This window comes from Oncorhynchus keta, chromosome 27 (genome assembly GCF_023373465.1).
Source record: "Oncorhynchus keta strain PuntledgeMale-10-30-2019 chromosome 27, Oket_V2, whole genome shotgun sequence".
Taxonomy (NCBI): domain Eukaryota; kingdom Metazoa; phylum Chordata; class Actinopteri; order Salmoniformes; family Salmonidae; genus Oncorhynchus; species Oncorhynchus keta.
This window is the reverse complement of record NC_068447.1, coordinates 48,282,750-48,303,210: the sequence shown is the minus strand read 5'-3', so window position 1 is coordinate 48,303,210 and position 20,461 is coordinate 48,282,750. Positions and strand designations below refer to the sequence as shown.

Below are 20,461 nucleotides of genomic sequence, written 5' to 3'. Positions count from 1 at the left end.
GCTCTGTTCAACCGCTCCGTGCTGACAACAGCTCTGTTCAACCGCTCCGTGCTGACATCAGCTCTGTTCAACCGCTCCGTGCTGACATCAGCTCTGTTCAACCGCTCCGTGCTGGCAACAGCTCTGTTCAACCGCTCCGTGCTGACAACAGCTCTGTTCAACTGTACCCCGCTGACAACAGCTCTGTTCAACCGCTCCGTGCTGACAACAGCTCTGTTCAACCGCTCCGTGCTGACAACAGCTCTGTTCAACCGCTCCGTGCTGACAACAGCTCTGTTCAACCGCTCCGTGCTGACAACAGCTCTGTTCAACCGCTCCGTGCTGACAACAGCTCTGTTCAACCGCTCTGTGCTCACAACAGCTCTGTTCAACCGCTCTGTGCTGCTCCACGAAGAGCAAGACGTATGAATGCCTGACTTCTGCAGAGGCCGTTATCTCCCTAAACGCTGCACGGCCAATGGAGACCTTGGATTGACCATGCAGCGTTTTAACACTTGAGGCAGTTGGTGGTACCGTTGGTTCTCTCAGAACCTCTTCATAAATTCAATAACAACAATCATCTATAATATTACATTGTATTCCTAAAACTGTCGACTTCATTTGCAGCCTTGACTTGTTCAATTGTTCAATAGGCCTGGACAAACCATGGCACTTTATGAGTAAAGTAAATTATTAATTAGGCTGCCTTATTGAAAGAAGAATTGGGTATAGCATATGTTGTAGGTGCAGAATTAATGATTTGATATTGAACATGCATTCGTTATGCTAATTTCACCTACAGGTGGTCGGTCCCTACACTGCGGCACTTCTGAAAGCTACCACTTGCACCAGCGTTGGCACTGCGCTTAGTCCCAACAGAAGCTGAGAAGAGGACAACAGGCACTTTTCAGACTGCCTTCTGCGGAACTAGTTACTGATTGCATCGTGTGTTGTCTCCTCAACTAACCATCCTGAGAGCTTGTGTTTTTAGCTCTCCTCTGATAGTTAATGAGCTGTAAGATTCTTATCTGAAGTTGTCTTTTCTTGTCCGGGAATCGGATCAATCAAATCGATCTGGAGTCGTTCGTCATTTATTGTGGCTTCAGTCTTTTCAAGAAACAACAAAAAAGTTCATCAAGACGTGTGCTTTTGTTTTAATACTTTTGGTTAAGTTCATGTAAAGCATATTGCGCATCCGTGTTTGGGGGTTGAAAATACGGTGTTGCAAAATGGACCTACACTGCAACTAACTCGGGATACTTTTGCAGTGACCCAAGTATAAAGAATAACTGAAAGACTTGTTTTCCCGTGCTTTTTTTGGATAAAGATCAATCATGGAAGAGGGGCAACAGAACCGCGTCCTCCACAGCACCAAAGAGTCGGACCGCGAGCAACGCTTGAGGCTCTGTGTTTTACATGAAATATTGAACACCGAGAGGGATTACGTTCGGGTATTGCTTTTCCTTCAGTCGGTAAGTTTCTGTTCACGCTTTTGGCATTAACTGAGTTTGTGTTAGTCTGCTTGCCAAACATGGTATTTGCATTGTTCAGCTGTTGGATCATGTCACAAAGTGATGGCAACAAACACCTTTACGAGAAAGTGAAGGCAAGGCTGGCTTTCTACAGCTGCTGAATGTCCTAGCATGGATCACTAGTTTATTTGTAGCACCGAAAACACAATCCAACATCCTGTCTGGTTTTAAACTTGTAGCTTCACCCTTCTGTTTAGAGCGGCGCTTTTCTGCATTTAATGAGGTTTTCGTTTGGGGGGAACGGTCACTTCACCTCATCTCCATAGACCTGCCGCTTAATGCTGTCTGACAAAAATCACTGTTCTAGTGGATATCAATACCTCGCCAAGCAACTGGTCTCTGTATCCTCTTGATCGCGCATTGTTTTCTGTATTTTACATAGCAACCATAAAAGAAACACACGCTGGACAAGTAGCCGTGATTATGCTCATTATAGTCGGGTATCACCTTTTCTGCGCTGAACTATGTAGAACATTTGCCAGTTGGAAACAACTCCCTTCTGCATCGCACAGTTCATGCATGATAGGATTTTATTTCAAGAGAAACTGCAGCGTGCATTGAGCTCACAGGAAGAAAAACACCAGAACATGGAATTCGAATAATTGAACTGACATCAGTTGTGTGGACAAATCACCAACTTTTGGTTAACCACTCAGCCCTACAAGATACCATCTGATCAGAAGATGCGTAATTGTATCCCATCAATTTAGAGACATTGTTCTGCTGATTCTGGTCTGTTTATTGGCTACGGTACTGTCTGACTGGTCCCTCTTGTCTGATTCAGATTCAGTGGTTGGGTGTCTGCTTTGATCCTATTCTGACCATGATATCATGCCAGGGCGCTAATTCACTTCCCACAAGCCATCTTCTTAGCAGGTCTCAGTGACGCTGCTAATGGCTTATGTCGGCCTGAGTAACTTCGAAGTGTGGCATCCTATGGCTTGACACACACACACACACACACACACATATATATATATATATATATATATCACTTAGTGTTTGTACCTTTTATCCATTATACACTATATTATGAAGCTATACTGTGTAGATAACTTCCGATTGCTCTACATAAATCTAAATGTTAGCATGTAATCGTATCTAGTGAATAGCTATAGAAGGGGCTGTAGTATGGAGTGGAGATGTACAAGTTACCCGACGTCTTACATCACCGGCAGATCTGAGGCCCGTATCATATTGGAACATTCCGGATCTTACAGCTATCTCTTCCCTGTCCAACTGATCTGTCACAGTGGACACACATCAATACTTCCAGATGGCCTCCACAATCCGTCATCTCCACCGCGTCACGTCACCTCTCAACATGATACCAACCACCGCGTCCCATATCCACTTCAGAAAAGCTCCACTCAAAAACCCCACTCATGCAAACGCACATTAAAGAGTCGGGGTGAACATAATTGTTGCAGCAACAGCAAACTGACTTGAAAGAGCTAAGTGCTCATAAAATTATATTTATAATCGATTTCAATAGCGTTTAGCGACCTAAGTCGGGAACACCCAAATTAGATGATTACAAAGACTCTCTCCTCCAATTGGACATGCTTCTTTACTACTGGGCCAATTAAAAGGACCTGATTCAGAGGACAAGCTGTACTAAAAAAGCTGTACATTCAACTAACCCAGAGCTTGTTGAATGTTCAGGGTTCTCACATACAGACTAGTAGCAATATGGGATGGATTGGACACTATAGCCTGTCATGATGGAACCCTCTGTTTTTCACAGAATCTTGATAAATTAGTGGTCCAATCAGCATGGCTGCAATTAGTAAAATGTTTTAGCTTGGCATTGTTGTAGAACCCATTGAGTAATATTTTCATTTTGGTTTTTCAATAATGTTAGAAAGCACAGCATCGTACAAGATTTCCAACAACCCCAAGACAAAGTGTCATGTATGGAGAGACTACTGTCAGTAGTTTTAAATGGAACCAAGCCCGTCAGACCTACAGACAAGACAACAGTGTCTGGTCTCTCTTGTCTTTGAGAGGAAGTCTCTCATCCAGTCTTCCTGTCTGTGGCACCTTTTTGACGGAGCTGAGGCGAGACCGACTAGCCTCCCCGTAGCGAGACAGCTTCCGCTGTGAGCCTCTCAATGAGCTGTGAACTTTACAGCCCTTAAAGCAGAAGTGAGCGAGAGAAAGGCACGAGACCAAAATATGACTGTTGGCGATGTGCACGGCCGAGAGAGGAGGATTGTGGGGGAGAGGGTAAGATTATGAGGATAATTTTACCCCCCGCTGTGGGCAGGCTACAAAAAGGGGATTTCTTCATTTATTTATTCAATTTTAAATCAAATTTATTTATATAGCCCTTCTTACATCAGCTGATATATCAAAGTGCTGTACAGAAACCCAGCCTAAAACCCCAAACAGCAAGCAATGCAGTTGTAGAAGCACGGTGGCTAGGAAAAACTCCCTAGAAAATCCAGAACCTAGGAAGAAACCTAGAGAGGAACCAGGCTATGAGGGTGTGGCCAGTCCTCTTCTGGCTGTTCCGGGTGGAGATTATAACAGAACATTGCCAAGATGTTCAAATATTCATAGATGACCAGCATGGTCAAATAATAATAATCACAGTAGTTGTCGAGGGTGCAACAAGTCAGCACCTCAGGATTAAATGTCAGTTGGCTTTTCATAGTGAATCATTGAGAGTATCTCTACCACTCCTGCTGTCTCTAGAGAGTTTAAAACAGCAGGTCTGGGACAGGTAGCACGTCAGGTGAACAGGTCAGGGTTCCATAGCCGCAGGCAGAACAGTTGAAACTGGAGCAGCAGCACGGCCAGGTGGACTGGGGACAGCAAGGAGTCATCAGGCCAGGTAGTCCTGAGGCATGGTCCTAGAGCTCAGGTCCTCAGAGAGAGAGAGAGAGAGAGAGAATTAGAGAGAGCATACTTAAATTCACACAGGACACTGGTTAAGACAGGAGAAATACTCCAGATGTAACAGACTGACCATAGTCCCCCGACTCAAACTACTGCAGCATAAATACTGGAGGCTGAGACAGGAGGGGTGCCATTTCATGCCATGTTGCTTGTATCTGCGATACACTCAAATGTTTCATCTCTACTGGTGGGGGGAGTGGAGTGAATTGAAAAGGTTGTGTAGAGAACCTAACAAGTGTAGTGATTGGCCGTGTTATTGATACAAATCAAATCTTATTGGTCGCATACACATGTTTAGCAGATGTTATTGCGTGTGTAGTGAAATGCTTGTGCCTAGGGTTGCATATTTTGGGGAATATTCAGAGGTGGAAACTTTCAATGGGAATTAACGGAAATAAATGCAAATTAATATTAATACCATTTAAATGTAATGTTTTATGCATTGGATATATTAAACTCATCATATGGAGACAAACCTTTTACCTTATCATAAGTAGACCTAATTGCAAATGATTAAATCCTTCTAGTAGAATATATATATATATATATATATAAGGTATGATTTAAACTTTCATTCAATGAGTTGACTCTTCACATGGGATGATTTCACTGAACAACAAAAAAGGGGATATTGAATGATCCATCGCATCTCCCAAAAACGTTTTCATCATGCATCTGTAAAATGATAGTCTAGAAACTAAAGCTTTGGTTGGTGGGATTTGGAAGATAGAAGGGAACGAGACGGATTACCAGGACGCTTACTCAAAGCATGCGCGGGCCAACTGTCAAGTGTCTTCACTGGCATTTTCAACCTCTCCCTGACCGAGTCTGTAATCCCTACATGTTTCAAGCAGACCACCATAGTCCCTGTGCCCAAGGGAGCGAAGGTAACCTGTCTAAATGATTACCGCCCCGTGGAACTTACGTTGGTAACCATGAAGTGCTATGAAAGGCTGGTCATGGCTCACATCAACAGCATCCTCCCGGACACCCAAGACCCACTCCAATTCGTATACCACCCCAACAGATCCACAGATGACGCAATCTCAATCGTACTCCACACTGCCTTCCTCACCTGGACAAAAGGAACACCTATGTGAGAATGCTGTTCATTGACTACAGCTCAGTGTTCAACACCATAGTGCCCATGAAGCTCATCATTAAGCTAAGAACTCTGGGACTAAACACCTCCCTCTGCAACTGGCTCCTGGACTTCCTGACAGGCTGCTCCCAGGTGGTAAGAGTAGGCAACAGTACATCTTCCACTCTGATTCTTAACACTGGGGCCCCTCAGGGTGTGTGATTAGTCCCCTCCTGTATTCACAGTTCACCAACAACTGCGTAGCCAAACATGACTCCAACACCATCATTAAGTTTGCTGACGATACGACAGTGGTAAGCCTGATCACCGACAACAATGAGACGGCCTATAGGGAGGAGGTCAAAGAACTGGCAGTATGGTGCCAGGACAACAACCTCTCCCTCAATGTGAGCAAGACAAAGGAGCTGATCGTGGACTACAGGAAAAGCGGGCCGAACAGGCCTCCATTCACATCAACGGGGCTGTAGTGGAGCGGGTCGAGAGTTTCAAGTGCGAATGGCCCAGTACATCTCTGGGGCCATGCTTCCTGCCATCCAGGACCTATATAATAGGCGGTGTCTGAGGAAAGCCCATAAAATTATCAGAGAATCCAGACACCCCCACCTACATGTACAAATAACATCAACTAATCTGTATCCCCGCACACTGACTCGGTACTGGTGCCCCCTGTATATAGCCTCGTTATTCTTATTGTGTTCATTTTTATTACTATTTAATTTAGTCTACTTGGTAAATATTTTCTTAACTCGTCTTGAACTGCACTGTTGGTTAAAGGCAAGTAAGTATTTCACGGTAAAGTCTACACTTGTTGTATTCGGCGCATGTGACAAATAAAGTTTAATTTGAGCCTCAGGTCCACCAGGTGGCTGCTAAGATATGTTGGCACGACTGCCATATTGCATCTCCATTCCAAAGCTCTTGCTTGGAAGTGTACTTTGTCAGATTGCCAAGAACCTTGCCCTCATCCAGGCAAAGGGGGTGAGACACGGTAGTGATGACACCATAGGCTTTGTTGATCTCTACACTAGACAGGATGCTCTTGCCAGCATACTTGGGGTCCAACATGTATGGGCGTCAGGCAGAAGTCTTCACGCTTTTTGATGTGTTTCAGAACTGCAGTGTCCTCTGCTTAGGACAACAGTGAAGTAGGCAGGGCAGTACGGATTTCTTCTCTTACATCTGCAAGCAGAGTCTGATCATCAGACAGGATGGCATTGTCTCCTTCAGTCTGTGCAATGGCTACTGCTATAGGCTTCAGGCTGCTTACCACTCTCTCCCAAAATACATCATCCAGGAGGATCCTCTTGATGGGGCTGTCCATATCACCAGACTGTCATATGGCCATTTATTTGAGAGACTCCTTCCCCTCCATGAGACTGTCAAACATAATAACACCACTCCAATGGGTGTTGCTGGGCAGCTTCAATGTGGTGCTCTTATTCTTCTCACTTTGCTTGGTGAGGTAGGTTGCTGCTATGACTTGATTACCCTTCACATACCTAACCATTTCCTTGGCTCTTTTGTAGAGTGTATCCATTGTTTTCAGTGCCATGATGTTCTTGACGAGCAGATTCAAAGCATGAGCAGCACAGCCAATGGGTGTGACGTGAGGGTAGGTAGGACTCCTCCACTTTTGACCAAGCTCATGTTCGCAGCATTGTCTCTCACCAGTGCAAATACCTTCTGTGGCCCAAGGTCATTGATGACTGCCTTCAGCTCATCTGCAATGTAGAGACTGGTGTGTCTGTGCTCTTTTTAAAATACTGGTTTAGGGGTGGAGATGATGTAGTTAAGTATTCAACCCCCCAATCAGAGATGATTGCAATACAGTCTGCTTTCTCTGATTTGCTTGACCTTTACTTGACCTCTGAACTCTGCATCTAGCAGATGAGTAGATAAAGCATGTTTGGTTGGATGGGTGTATGCTGGGTGAAGAACATTTAGTAATCTCTTCCAATACACATTTCCTGTGAGCATCAGAGGTGAACCAGTTGCATACACAAGTAAGACATTCAGAGTAAGACATTCATCAGCATTTCTCTGACTACTTTCCTCCATTTGAGTCAAGACAACTACTGATTCCAGGAGAACCATGAGCTGTCTGATTCATCATTTTCACCTCGAATAGAAGTAGAGGGACTTTTGTCAGAGGTTTCTTGTTGTGAGCGCTGAGGGAACTTTATGCACTTGGCCAGATGATTCTGCATCTTTGTTGCATTCTTTACATGATTAGGCACATTATTTGCAAATGTACACAGCTTTTCCTTCTACATTAGCTACAGTGAAATGTCTCCACACATCAGATAGTGCATGTGGCACTTTCCTGTAAAGACAAAAATGTATGAAAATAAAACCAATACAATTCCATGTACAGATTTAGTTAAGCAGTTAGATTAAACAACTTGTTTGTAAGATGCATCTCACTGGTCATCCCCAAAGCCAACACCTCCTTTGGCTGCCTTTCATTCCAGTTCTCTGCTGCCAGTGACTGGAACGAATTGCAAAAATCGCTGAAGCTGGAGACTTACATTTCCCTCACTAACTTTAAACATCAGCTATCTGAGCAGCTAACCGATCGCTGCAGCTGTACATAGTCCATCTGTAAATAGTCCAACCAATCTACCTACCTCATCCCATACCTACCTCATCCCCCAAATCATGTACGTCATATAAAATATATTCCCCCACCCAGTATTGTAATCAAAACCTACCAGAAAGCATGTAGTCCTTGGCTCACACAGTGTAATAGTGTGGGCTCAATTGCATGTCATTAGTGTGCAAGATCTTGAGAATCAGCTGTACATGCGATGGAAGAGTGGACTGTACTGTGTATGCAGAGGGTTGCAATTCCATTGAATTGTGGATAGTTTAACCAAAATATGCCACAAGACCTAGAATTGCCTTTTATCCCACAAATAAAGGTTCACTGTTATAAGCTAACTTTTTTTGATGAATTTAAGCAAAATTCCCCAAATTCCAGAGCTTAACTTCCCATGGAAAAATTCTGGAAATTTACCGTAAAGTTTCCAACCCTTTGCAACCCTAACCAGGGTCTCTTGTGACTGAGCTGGCCTGGTGCTCGTCGTAGGCTATAGCTTCTGAGTGCTGATGCAGCTATTGCTGGTGCGCAAACAGGAAAACACTCAATTTTTGTACCAGTCTCTTCCCCCTCGACCTCCACCCCTGTGCTTGGTTATATAAGACCTGCTACACTACTGTGGGAGACTTCCACCCCATTACGAATCATGGCCCTCTCCGGATGGGATGGGTTTGGTAGCATGTATTTAGAAATATGAGCAATACAGGTTTCTTATGAGATACTGTATATTCCTTTCTCTTGCCCAGTAGATACTTCCAATCCTGTTGCCTGACATGATGTTTGGCCCCTAATTCAACTATGAGAAGTGCAAGGCTTATATTTTGAAAGAGGCAATGTAGCCAATTGTGGTTTCCGTCCATATGTTTCCCATGCATTTCACACCCGCAGTCATTCTTTTGTCCGACGTAAAGGAAGGATGTGCTCCGTCTGAAACTCTCAATGTCACAGCCTCTATGATTCCCTTTCAATCCACAAATGGATTATTAACACGAATGAGCAGATGTCGCAAACAGTCCTGCCTCTTATCTCGATAAACAAAGAGCATGTTGGAGTGTCCTGTTGCCCTCAACTTCAGACCAGGCTTTCGGGCTCCCAAGTGGCGCTCCTAAGTCACTGCATCTCAGTGCAAGAGGTGTCACTACAGTCCCTGGTTCGGATCCAGGCTGAATCACTTCCGGCTGTGATTGGGAGTCCCATATGGCGGTCTACAGTATCTCAATGTTCTTGTAGATTCAAATTACTCACTTGCTCTCTTCTGCCATACTAGCGTACAATGAACCTACCAGAGGGTGAAATAGGGGTCTGACTAAGTTGCACAACTGACTGACCTTGTACCTCTTGAGCTGGTGCTTGTTGCACCCCAATTACTGTTCTGATTGGGTTGTATAGTTGAGAACGTGCAGAGCAGTTTGATGTGAACCTACACACTCTTTCACTCATAGCGAAGAGAACCATGTGATGCGCATAGTTGTTTCACTTTGCCCATGTTCGTAATTCATACCCAGATGTAATGCCAGGAAACCAATGGTCGATTTGCTTTTTCATCATAGCACTAATATAAGCACTGGTGCACTTCTACTACAGTCACAAAATGACTGCCATTTCCTTTGCTTAATAGTGGAGGAACGAGCGAGACCATGGAGCACTTCAGTGTCGATACAATTCACTGCAAAAGTACCTGCCACCCTTTTCCCCTGCCCTTATCCATCCCCTCTCTTGTGCTGTTAGGCTTTAAAAAAAAAAAATATATATATATATATATTTGTTAAAAAAAAAATTACCCTCAATGGCTGAGCGGCCCCTTTTGTGACTTCTGCTTTTCCCCTTCAGGCCTGGGCCCGTATCCACAACGGCTGAGCGGCCCCTTTTGTGACTTCTTATAAATGTGGTTATTTATTAGTCTTGTGGTTCTAAGTATTTAGACATGTGAATTAGCCCTCCATGTAAAATCATTTTGAAAAGCGCAACCAATACCTACTGTTGCATGTAGGTCTATATTATTTATCGGTTGATCATATAGAAATATCTAAATATTTCCTTTTGTTCTTTTTTTATTACCCCACTTCTCCTTTTAGCTTCACATCATTTTTTTCTGCATATCCCTGCTACTGTTCTGAGTAAAGGACTGAAAAAGGCTTTCCCTTTTTTGGTCTCCTTGGTGTAAATGCAAACATCACTGCTGGTGCAGTGGAGAGAGGACGTGGGTAGACGAATGACGGTGACTTAACAGTAGGACTTAAGAGCTTTTGACAAATCCAGTCAGACGCCGTGATGTTTCACTGTTGATCTTTTGGAGAGGTTCACTGTGTCAATGTGACTGTGTGCAGCTCTCGAGTTTTGCAAGAAATGTCAATACACGGACAAAGGGGTCATGTTCAGTTGAGTCCAACGCCAGAATAGAACCGAAATAGAACATCCTTTTGAGACAAATCAGCCAAGAAGTGCCCCTCTTCAACCCTTCCCCTGTTTCAATCATAAGGTGGTGAAGTAGAGGGCTCCAGGTCAAGGTGCTGGGATAAAACTACTCTCGAATGATCACCAACCCTCATTATCCCATGAATGCCCTGATTAATCCTGTTGAAACTGCAATATCTACATTTCTGGGCGAGCTGGCAAAATTCACATAGAAATGTTAGTTATAGATCTGTCATTCTCATTGAAAGCAAGTCTAAGGAGCGGTAGATTGGTTCTATGTGCGCTATCTATAGGCTTCCCGTTCTTAAGTTTGTTTTTGCATCTTACTTTTGTTTTTGTACACTGCTTCAAACCGGTGGTTTAGATGGTACAAAGATTCTCTACACTATAGTTGCTTGTTTTGTCACACTGACCTCAGGCAAACAATTAGAATTTTAGCAACCAGGAAATGGCGCAGCAATTTCTACATAGTGCATCTTTAACTGAATCAGGTTAACATTTTCATAGTGTCAACAACAATGTACAATCCCTTTTTTAACGAGGTGTGTGTGTGTGTGTGTGTGTGTGTGTGTGTGTGTGTGTGCGTGTGTATATATAAGCAGAAATATTACATGAAAAAAACAACAACTGCAAAAACCACAAATGAACAGCAACTAAAAATAAATAAATTGTGAAACATCCTAAGACAAATGTTACAGAAGCATACAACGACCAAAATAACATTTTACAGTGGTCTGATCCAATAGGATAGAACATATTTGGGATATATTTCAGATGAAACACAGTGCCACAAGCCAACTGGATATCTCTCACAACCGCCCCACATGCACACAAAGCATAAGCATAGTACACTACCCAGAGTTATGTTCATTAGCCACTATTTCACCCACATCACTCTGCTCAACAAAATCCAAAAATGGCCCCCCAAACCTTTTCAAAAGTGTCTTGTTTTACCCTTAACCGTATATGTTATCTTTTCCATAGTTAGGCAAGATGACATTTCCTTAAGCCATTGGGCAACACATTTCCCTAAGCCATTGGGCAATACATTTCCCTAAGTCATTGGGCAATACATTTCCCTAAGTCATTGGGCAATACATTTCCCTAAGTCATTGGGCAATACATTTCCCTAAGCCATTGGGCAATACATTTCCCTAAGTCATTGGGCAATACATTTCCCTAAGCCATTGGGCAATACATTTCCCTAAGCCATTGGGCAATACATTTCCCTAAGCCATTGGGCAATACATTTCCCTAAGCCATTGGGCAATACATTTCCCTAAGCCATTGGGCAATACTAGAAGTGTTCACCCTTTCACAGGCAAGAGCTATCAAGCGTTTTGCCTACATGCAGCAATTTTTTAAACCTTTTTAAGAACAAATTCTTACTTTCAATGACGGCCTGGGAACAGTGAGTTAACTGCCTTGTTCGGTGAGAGAAACAACATATTTTTACCTTGTCAGCTTGAGGATTCAATCTTGAAACCTTCTGGTTACTAGTCCAATGCTCTAACCACTAGGCTACCTGCCACCCCATATCTATAAGTGTTTGCACTTGGTTCTTTAGATGAGGATTGAATTGGGTACAACCCCAGGATGAACACTTTGGGATAGAGAGGCAATTTTACTGATACTATTTGTGATATAATATGTGATAATACCTTCTTCCAAAAATCTTGAATTTTCACGCAGTCCCACAGACAATGAAACAGAGTCCCATTTAGAATGATTGTGCTTGTAGTATATATCTGTAATTGTGCTATTAAACATACTTAACTTAGCAGGGGTTACATATGTTTGCATAAACCAATAGTTTTGCAGAGTATTCACATTCTGAGCCTTATTTTTGGAGTGTGGAGTAGTATATGTACTATGTCCTCCCGAATAACTTCCTTCCAAGAGTTCAGTTTGTTGGCAGAGGATTCGTTTGAGCCAGACTCTAGCATATTGTATAGAGCTGAAATTCTACCCTTACCATTACAATGGGTTGAGATCGTATTTTCTAATGTGGACAGAAGGGGTTCTGTTAGATTTTGGTTATGGGCAGCTGCGTGAGGAAGCTCCTTAGCTATAAATATAAAATAAATGTTTTCTAGGAACGTCATATTTCTTCAGATGACATATAAATACCTTCTTTATACAGGTCTTGAGCTTTTCTTAAACCCTTGCTGGCCCAACCTGGATCAGTTCTCCCAGGAGTGAAACTGTGGTTTCCCCAGATAGGACTAAAACCTGACAAAGAATGCATTTCACCAAAGAACTTCCGCACCTCATACCAAACGTTGATCGTATAATTTTTTTCTAGTGTCTTGATATCAGCTGAATAAATGTAGAGGTTAAGGGGTAATTTGGCTACAACTGAAATGTCTTCAATCTCCATCCACGTAGGTGAGAGACTCTGAGGTAAAATAGTACATAGCAGTGCGAAGCTGAGCTGCCCAGTAGTACCACTAGATATTAGGCAAATGGAGCTCCCCTCTGTCATACGGTAGGTACAATAAGGACAAGTGAACTCTGGGATGTCTGTTATTCCAGATAAATATAGTGAATGTCTTTTTTTAAGCCTTGTAAAGAGGGGATGGTGGCGGTGGCAAGAGAACGTTCTGAAATAAATACAACAGTTTTGGGAGGACATTCATTTTCACAATGTTAATCCGGCCAATTAAAGATGTACAGTAGGTAAAGATGACCATGTATCGATTGAGTTATTAAATCTACGACAGGTGCATAGTTAGTTGAGACTATGCAGTCAATCTCTGGCACATTATGAATTCCGAGATATGTAAAGCATTCCGTAGCATAAAAAAATAAATAAGTCAGAGGCGTAAGTCTACATCTTTCCTCCTCCTTTAGCATCATAATTGAGGATTTTGCATAATTTATTTTGTATCCTGAGAACACCCCAAACTCTTTGATAAGGTGCGGATATGGAATTGCACAAGTCTGTAAGAAACAAAATTACATTGTCTGCATAGAGGGCAATTCAATGTTCCATCGGATCTATTCTGATACCTGAAATATAGGGGTGGGACCTAGCATCTTTGGCTAGAGGCTCAATGGCTAGGATAAACAGGAGAGGAGAAAGAGGGCAGCCCTTCCTAGAACCCCTGAAGATGTCGAAAGGTTAAGATACCGTATTAGTAGTAAGGATCTCTGCATTGTGATTTGTATTTAGTGTCATTATCCATTTACAAAAGCTCTCACCACAACCAAAATGGGTTAACACTTCAAAGAGGTAGGGTTACTCAACCCTGTCCAAGGCCTTCTCTGTGTCCAACGACAGGATCGCAGTGTCTGACGACCCAATTTAGGGTGGAAGCAGAACTTTTAGCATTCTCCTAACATTATGAATTCCTTGACGACTTTGAATAAAGCCACTTTGGTCTCAACCCACCACATCCGGATGAAAATCCTCCAACCTCCTCACAAATGCTTTCCAAAGAACCTTAGTGTCAGAATTAAAAAGTGAAATAGCCTGATAGGGATCACGTTTGGTATGCATCTTTTCAGGTTGTAGGAGCGGAGTGATCAGAGCTGTCAAAGAAGGGGGCAGGAGACTATTTTCGTAAGATTCCAAAAACATCTTCTGGAAAGGAGTGCACAGTTTGTTCTTAAATCTCTTGTAGATGTCAATGGGCAGACGTTGGAGGCAGCAGGCCTTTTCACCCTCTTATCACTCTCCAGATGAGTGAACGCGGAATCCGATGCCAGCATATGTGCATCTGCTCGTGAACACCTGTATGTCTGGCCTTTCCTTGAATTTGCTAAGTCACAGCAAATGGCAAACTCGGGGACCAACTCACATGACCCTTTTGGCTGCAAGTCATATGAGACTGGACCATGCACTCCCTGGGTTTGACTGAGAGCGCCACCAGCAGTTTGTGGCAGAGAAATGCTATCTCTCCAGCTGTGGTGATGGTTGGGAGTTGGCTAGTTTGTGGTGCTACTAGCTTCCAATGGTCTCCATCTTTATCTATGACCTGACAGCACGGGGAAGTGGAAATAAGGGCACAGTCATTAGCCTTATGGCCCTTATGGTTGCATCTGAGGATTTGTTGCACTCCCTAACCAATCAAGAATTGTATTTGGCCTGTGTTGAATTCATCTTATCTGTTGGCCTACGACTTTTGGGAATATGTGTAAATGTCACAATACTGCAATTCTAATGCTATGATCATTTCCCATCTTTCAAGTCTCCAATATATAAGTGATAAACGGTACCATTATGTACATAACCTTGGATGACACCACGGCCAGGTCCCTTTTGAGGAGTGCAATTTTCCAAGGTCATGTACAGAACACAGGTGTTTATCCCACTATACCACAGTTGCAAAGAACCATATGAAAGCACACATTCACTGGTAAAAAAAAAGCTCACAGATCACTGCACCTGTTCATAGCCCATCTTTATACAGCCCATCTATCTACCTCATTCCCATACTGTATTTATGTATTTTGCTCCTTTTGCACCACAGTATCTCTACTTGCACATCCATCTTTTGCACATCTACCATTCCAGTGTTTAATTGCCATATTGTAATTACTTTGCCACCATGGCCTATTTATTGCCCAATAACTCCCTTATTTGACCTTATTTGCACTCACTGTATATAGACTTTGTTTTCTTCTACTGTATTATTGACTGTATGTTTTGTTCATTCCATGTGTAACTCTGTGTTGTTGTATGTGTCGAACTGCTATGCTTTATCTTGGCCAGGTCGCAGTTGCAAATGAGAACTTGTTCTCAACTAGCTTACCTGGTTAAATAGAGGTAAAATAAAAAAAGTTCAATATTTATGGACGTGACCCAGTCGTTCGTGCTTTATTTTTCGTTTGCTGGGAACGTTCTTATCCCTTGCTTGCTGCTAGCTAGCCAACAAGCTATGGCTACAAAGGCAATACCTCTGCAGCCAGAATAACTGCAATGTAGCTGTTTTTCTATTGAAGTTCATTTGGATTCATCCATGTCACTGAGCTGATAATGCCCGATTTTGCCTGGCATAGCTAGAAAGGTGTGCCTTCTCGTCAGGACACTCGTCAACACTGACTGTTAATTAAGAGGAGATTGCATATCAAACACTAGGCTAGAAGCTAGCTAAGTAGTTTGTTGCTAGCAAACCTGCCAACCAAATTAAAAAATATTCAAAGACTCATGGACACTTACTGACAGTTGTGGCTGCTTTGTGTAATGTTTGTACCCTGTGCTGCTGCCATGTTGTGCTGCTACCATGTTGTGTTGCTACCATGTTGTTGTCATGTGTTGCTGCCTTGCTATGTAGTTGTCTTAGGTCTCTTTTTATGTAGTGTTGTCTCTCTTGTTGTGATGTGTATTTTGTCCTATATTCTTATAGAATTTATTTGTATTCCAGCCCCCCGTCCCCGCAGGAGGCCTTTTGGTTGGCCGTCATTGTAAATAAGAATTTGTTCTTAACTGACTTGCCTAGTTAAATGAAGGTTTAAAAAAAAACAGCTGGTCAAATTACAAAAGTGGGAGGATTTGACAGCTTAAAGTCGGAGGGGACAGGAGAAATTCATGTTCATCACTCACCACGTTAAGTCATCAGATGCTCCCAAAAGATACCTGCAAAATCCAATCAATGCTAGCTAGCTAGGTTTTTTCCCTCATTGGGACCTGCGTTTACAATGTATACAATTTCAGTTTGTGTGGTTGATGGTTTATCTTTCTGTAACTTTGTCGCAACTACACATGCAGACCGTACGTGGTTTTTGCATCATGATTGCAAGTTGTCCTGATTTGAAAAAAATATATATATATTCCAACTGTCCGGTTATCTGGTTTTAATGTCTATTCTAGAATGCCCTTCTAGTCAATCAGAAACAAGTATTCAACAATGCTGTGGTATAAGAACTATATACATTTTTACTACAGCACAATACTGTACACTCTGAAGCTCTATCTTGGCTCCTTGCAGTGACTTTGTGCAAAACCACAAATTCTGTTCATGTATTGCATGATTGGACATGCACACTTCCTCTTCACAAAGCTTCACTTCCTGTCACGGGACATCCTCCTTGCTACTTTTGTGTCGCAAGCCAGTCACTGCGTATCTAACTTGAAATAATCAACTTTTTTTCAGACTTATACAGAAATATCTGTGGCTTTTTGTCAAATCTGACTGCTCTGTTTTCACTTCCTTTTTGAGCATCACAGAAGCACCAACAAAGAAAAGACAAACCGCAGTCAATCCTTTGCAACTGGGCTTGTACAAGCTAGTCTGCAAAAAAATAAAATTACTCAGGTGGGAAGGGGTGGTTGCGTGCTGAGTGTGTTATTGACTCAACAGTGACAGAGAGTGCAAGTCTCTTTGGCTCTCAAACAATCAATCAAGTATTGTCCTTGTCCAGAACACACACTGGAAACCAAGCTCCACTCGAGGCAATGCAGACATGGTTGAAGACTCAATTACCACAAGCGATACTCCTCCGTACTGTATAACATGTTGCTAGCAGATGGGTGATTCTTATGAAATTTTGGTTTCAAAGATTTCAAACATGAAATTTTGGTTTCAAAGATTTCAAACATGAAATCTTTAAAAAGACTTGCATCAACAAATATAATTTTTAAGCATTAATAACTAGGTCTGAAGTGTTTGAGCATTAATGTAAAAACATTTACTGAAAATTCAAACCTTTTTTTGAACATATTTTCCAAAACATGTCCTTAAAAAGCTCATTACCCCAATGGTCTGAAAAGATCAAGACTATTAGGAAAGCTAATACATTTTCATTTTTTTGTGTGTGTGATTATTAACAGTCATGCACAGTTGCTTGAAACTCTAAAATAATGTTTTTAAGTTTTAAAAATGGATTTGATTTTGACATTCTTATTACCGCAACACCTTCCGCAATCTACAACCTAATATTTTTTATATTAGATTGAAACCTGACGGAATTTTGAAAAATATGTGGCAAGCCTGCATTTAAAATAACTACTATTTTTCCTTTCATTAAATTAACAGAAAATGAACCACTGTTGCCATAATAATACAGGTTTTGGAAATGAGGTTGATTTCGATAATGATAATAGGTATACTAAGACATGTTTTTAACAACATTTAATGTAGAAAATAAATTAGACTATTGGCACAATCGTGGATTCAAGTTCAATCAATTTAATTTTGCAGTGCTTCAAAAGTAAATAACACAGGCTAAAAACAGAGAACAAATAAAAACACATTAGAACAGCACATGTCATCGTCACTACACACACTGGACTGTACAGTGTCCCTTGGGGATTATGTCTCTATGACCCCAAGCTGGTCAGCTTCTTTCTCTTCAAGCCAGTTTTCTCCTGTGACTCTTCGCTGGCCAATCCAAAATGGCTTAAATGTAAAGAATTGAGCCTTGGAAAGGTTGTGCCTTGGATTCTCAGACATAAATGTTCTATGAAGATTTGCCATAGTGTCCATTTTAAGGCTCTCTTACGGAATATCTGGTCCTTTCTCTGAATTTCTTCGGATTTCCCAGTTATTACAGTGGAGACTTCATCTTGATGAAGGAAGCGGCCAAGTTGCACATTAGTCTTCTCTGGCTGTTATTGGGTAATGTTCTCTGATGACCTCTTTGTCGTTTTCTTCTGGACCTCTGCCTTTCATGTTGACAATTACCTGCTTCCTCTTGGCCATCATCTCAACTCTTCTTTAGATTGACTATCTCTTTGGTCCTCTCTAGCAGCTTCTCTTCTGTGTCTCGCAACTTTGACCTCAATTGTGATAGTTTTCTTTCTTCTGTTTCTGTTCTGTGCATGTGTAGACTTCATAACACTGTAGGGTAATGACTGTATTTGACTTCTCTCTGTCCTTCCTTCTGGACTCTTCCAGCAGTTCTGGTTTGGTGTAAACCTTTTCTCTGAATTTTGTCAGCCTTCGCTAAAGCTTTATTTTTATCACTAGCTGACTATCTGCAATTAAACATAAAGACATAAAGCAAAATATCAACAGTTAGTAAATAATATTTAACTTTAATAGTTCATTATATTTAAAAATATAGTCTGTATGATTAAATTCTCATTACCGAAACAGAAGTTCGCTCTACCGCAACTGGCCTTAAATTGCAGCGGTAAGTGAGAATGGTGTTGCGAAGGATGAGGAAACTTAAGATGTTTTGCTAACAATAGCAAGGTCTGCACCTGTTGTATTCGGAACATGTGACAAATAAACTTAGATTTGATTTGAAATGACTCTTTGTGCAAGGTAGAGAACACTATCTTTTATTATGATGTTATTTTACTAAATGTTTTATATTTAAAATCATTACTGCCATGGTGTTTTAATGGTTTCATGAGAATGACCAGGATAGGACATTTGATCGGAGGTTGATCTTATCAGGCATTCAGTGTTGTAGCTATGATTCACAGTATTTCTCTTACTGACACCAAGTTTGTACATTCGTACATGAATGTTTGGCGTTCATTTGTCTGGCAAGCGAGGCTAGAGAACAAGCAGGTTGGAGCGGATCTCCTTTGGGAGTTCCATATGAGCAAATTCAACCTTAAAACCCCATAGTATTTTTATTTCTACTTTGCACATTCTTCCACTGCAAATCTACCATTCCAGTGTTTTACTTGCTATATTGTATTTACTTTGCCACCATGGCCTTTTTTTTGCCTTTACCTCTCTTATCTCAGCTCATTTGCTCACATCGTATATAGACTTGTATATACTGTATTATTGACTGTATGTTTGTTTTACTCCATGTGTAACTGTGTCGTTTGTGTCAAACTGCTTTGCTTTATCTTGGCCAGGTCGCAATTGTAAATGAGAACTTGTTCTCAACTTGCCTACCTGGTTAAATAAAGGTGAAATAAAAAATAAATACATAAAAATAGTCCTGCTGGCTACAGACCCTGGTGTGCAATATTGCTGCTCTGCTCCATTCAACAACTCTTCCACCGTACAGCAGCAGACCATTAATCACCTGAATGAGGATCTCCAAAAGGAACTTTGTGGCCCTGCCAGAGTACTATTTGACGTGCTGTTATTAGCACATGATGCATTGACGACCCAACTAAATTGAGTCTGCATGCTATTTTGAGCCATCCTATACGAGCACAGCGGATGACTTACTGTATACAGTGACGGGTCTCTTGCGATCATGGTTGGGGTCAATTCAATTTAGTTGACTGAGGGGAGGAAATGTATTTGACACCAACCCTGTTTACTATTTGTAACTTTGAAGAAATGTGTTCACTGGAGCATTTTCTGTCAGCGTGAATCTGGCCTGCCTACTCTATCCACATTGCTTTGTCTGCTTTTTTTCAGTGGGACACTGACTCTCCTCACATCTCTGTGTACTACTGTCCCATTTGCCCCCCCACAGATTGTTTTCTTTTAATTCTGACAAGCCAGAGTGTTATCTGATCTGCCCTTTATTACCCCTGCTCAGTGATGCTGGTGGCAGCGCTTGGATATTGACAAACTTCTCGTCTTCTTCTCTTCCAATAAAAAAAGTCTAGTCGTTTAGTAATGCAACACTGCCGATAGCCAATACAGCCTGGGTGATGGGGCATACTGCAGACACTGAAAGGACCCCTTTGTTGCTTGTGGCGTCGCACATTTGTACCACCTCTTTCTTCCACATCTGTGTGGCACATTTAGATGTTTAGGAGCGAGACCATCCACAGTGCAGTTGTACGAACTATGAAGAGCACAAATAAGGTGTTACCAAAGACACTCATGCTTTCACCTGCCCTGCTCTCCCATTCCATTGTATTTAAAAAAAAAAATAATAATGCTGATGTGTGATGAGTGTCGGTCATTCATTAAAGGATGATGTGTTTGTGTGCGTCGTTCCATGTCATTTCAGCAAGCCGTGACACCCACCATCTCCGATTTGTTCTGAAATCGTTCCTGTCGTTAGAAACAGAAGTTATCATTCCTGCAAAATGATTTTGTTGAAATATATAATTTG

The 20,461-nt window shown here is 41.8% G+C and overlaps 1 protein-coding gene across 2 annotated transcripts in view; it reads left to right on the top strand.

The window, feature by feature from the left end:
* The first annotated feature begins 831 nt into the window (after window positions 1-831).
* Window positions 832-20,461, top strand: part of LOC118360231 (phosphatidylinositol 3,4,5-trisphosphate-dependent Rac exchanger 1 protein-like) — a 135,144-nt gene continuing 115,514 nt past the window's right edge. For both annotated transcript variants that reach the window (XR_008083278.1, XM_052482564.1), the window contains exon 1: window positions 832-1,451. Coding sequence is in view for 1 of the 2 variants with exons in the window: in XM_052482564.1 (XP_052338524.1) it covers window positions 1,314-1,451 (138 nt within the window). In the remaining variant the exon portion in view is untranslated. The remainder of the gene's footprint in view (window positions 1,452-20,461) is intronic.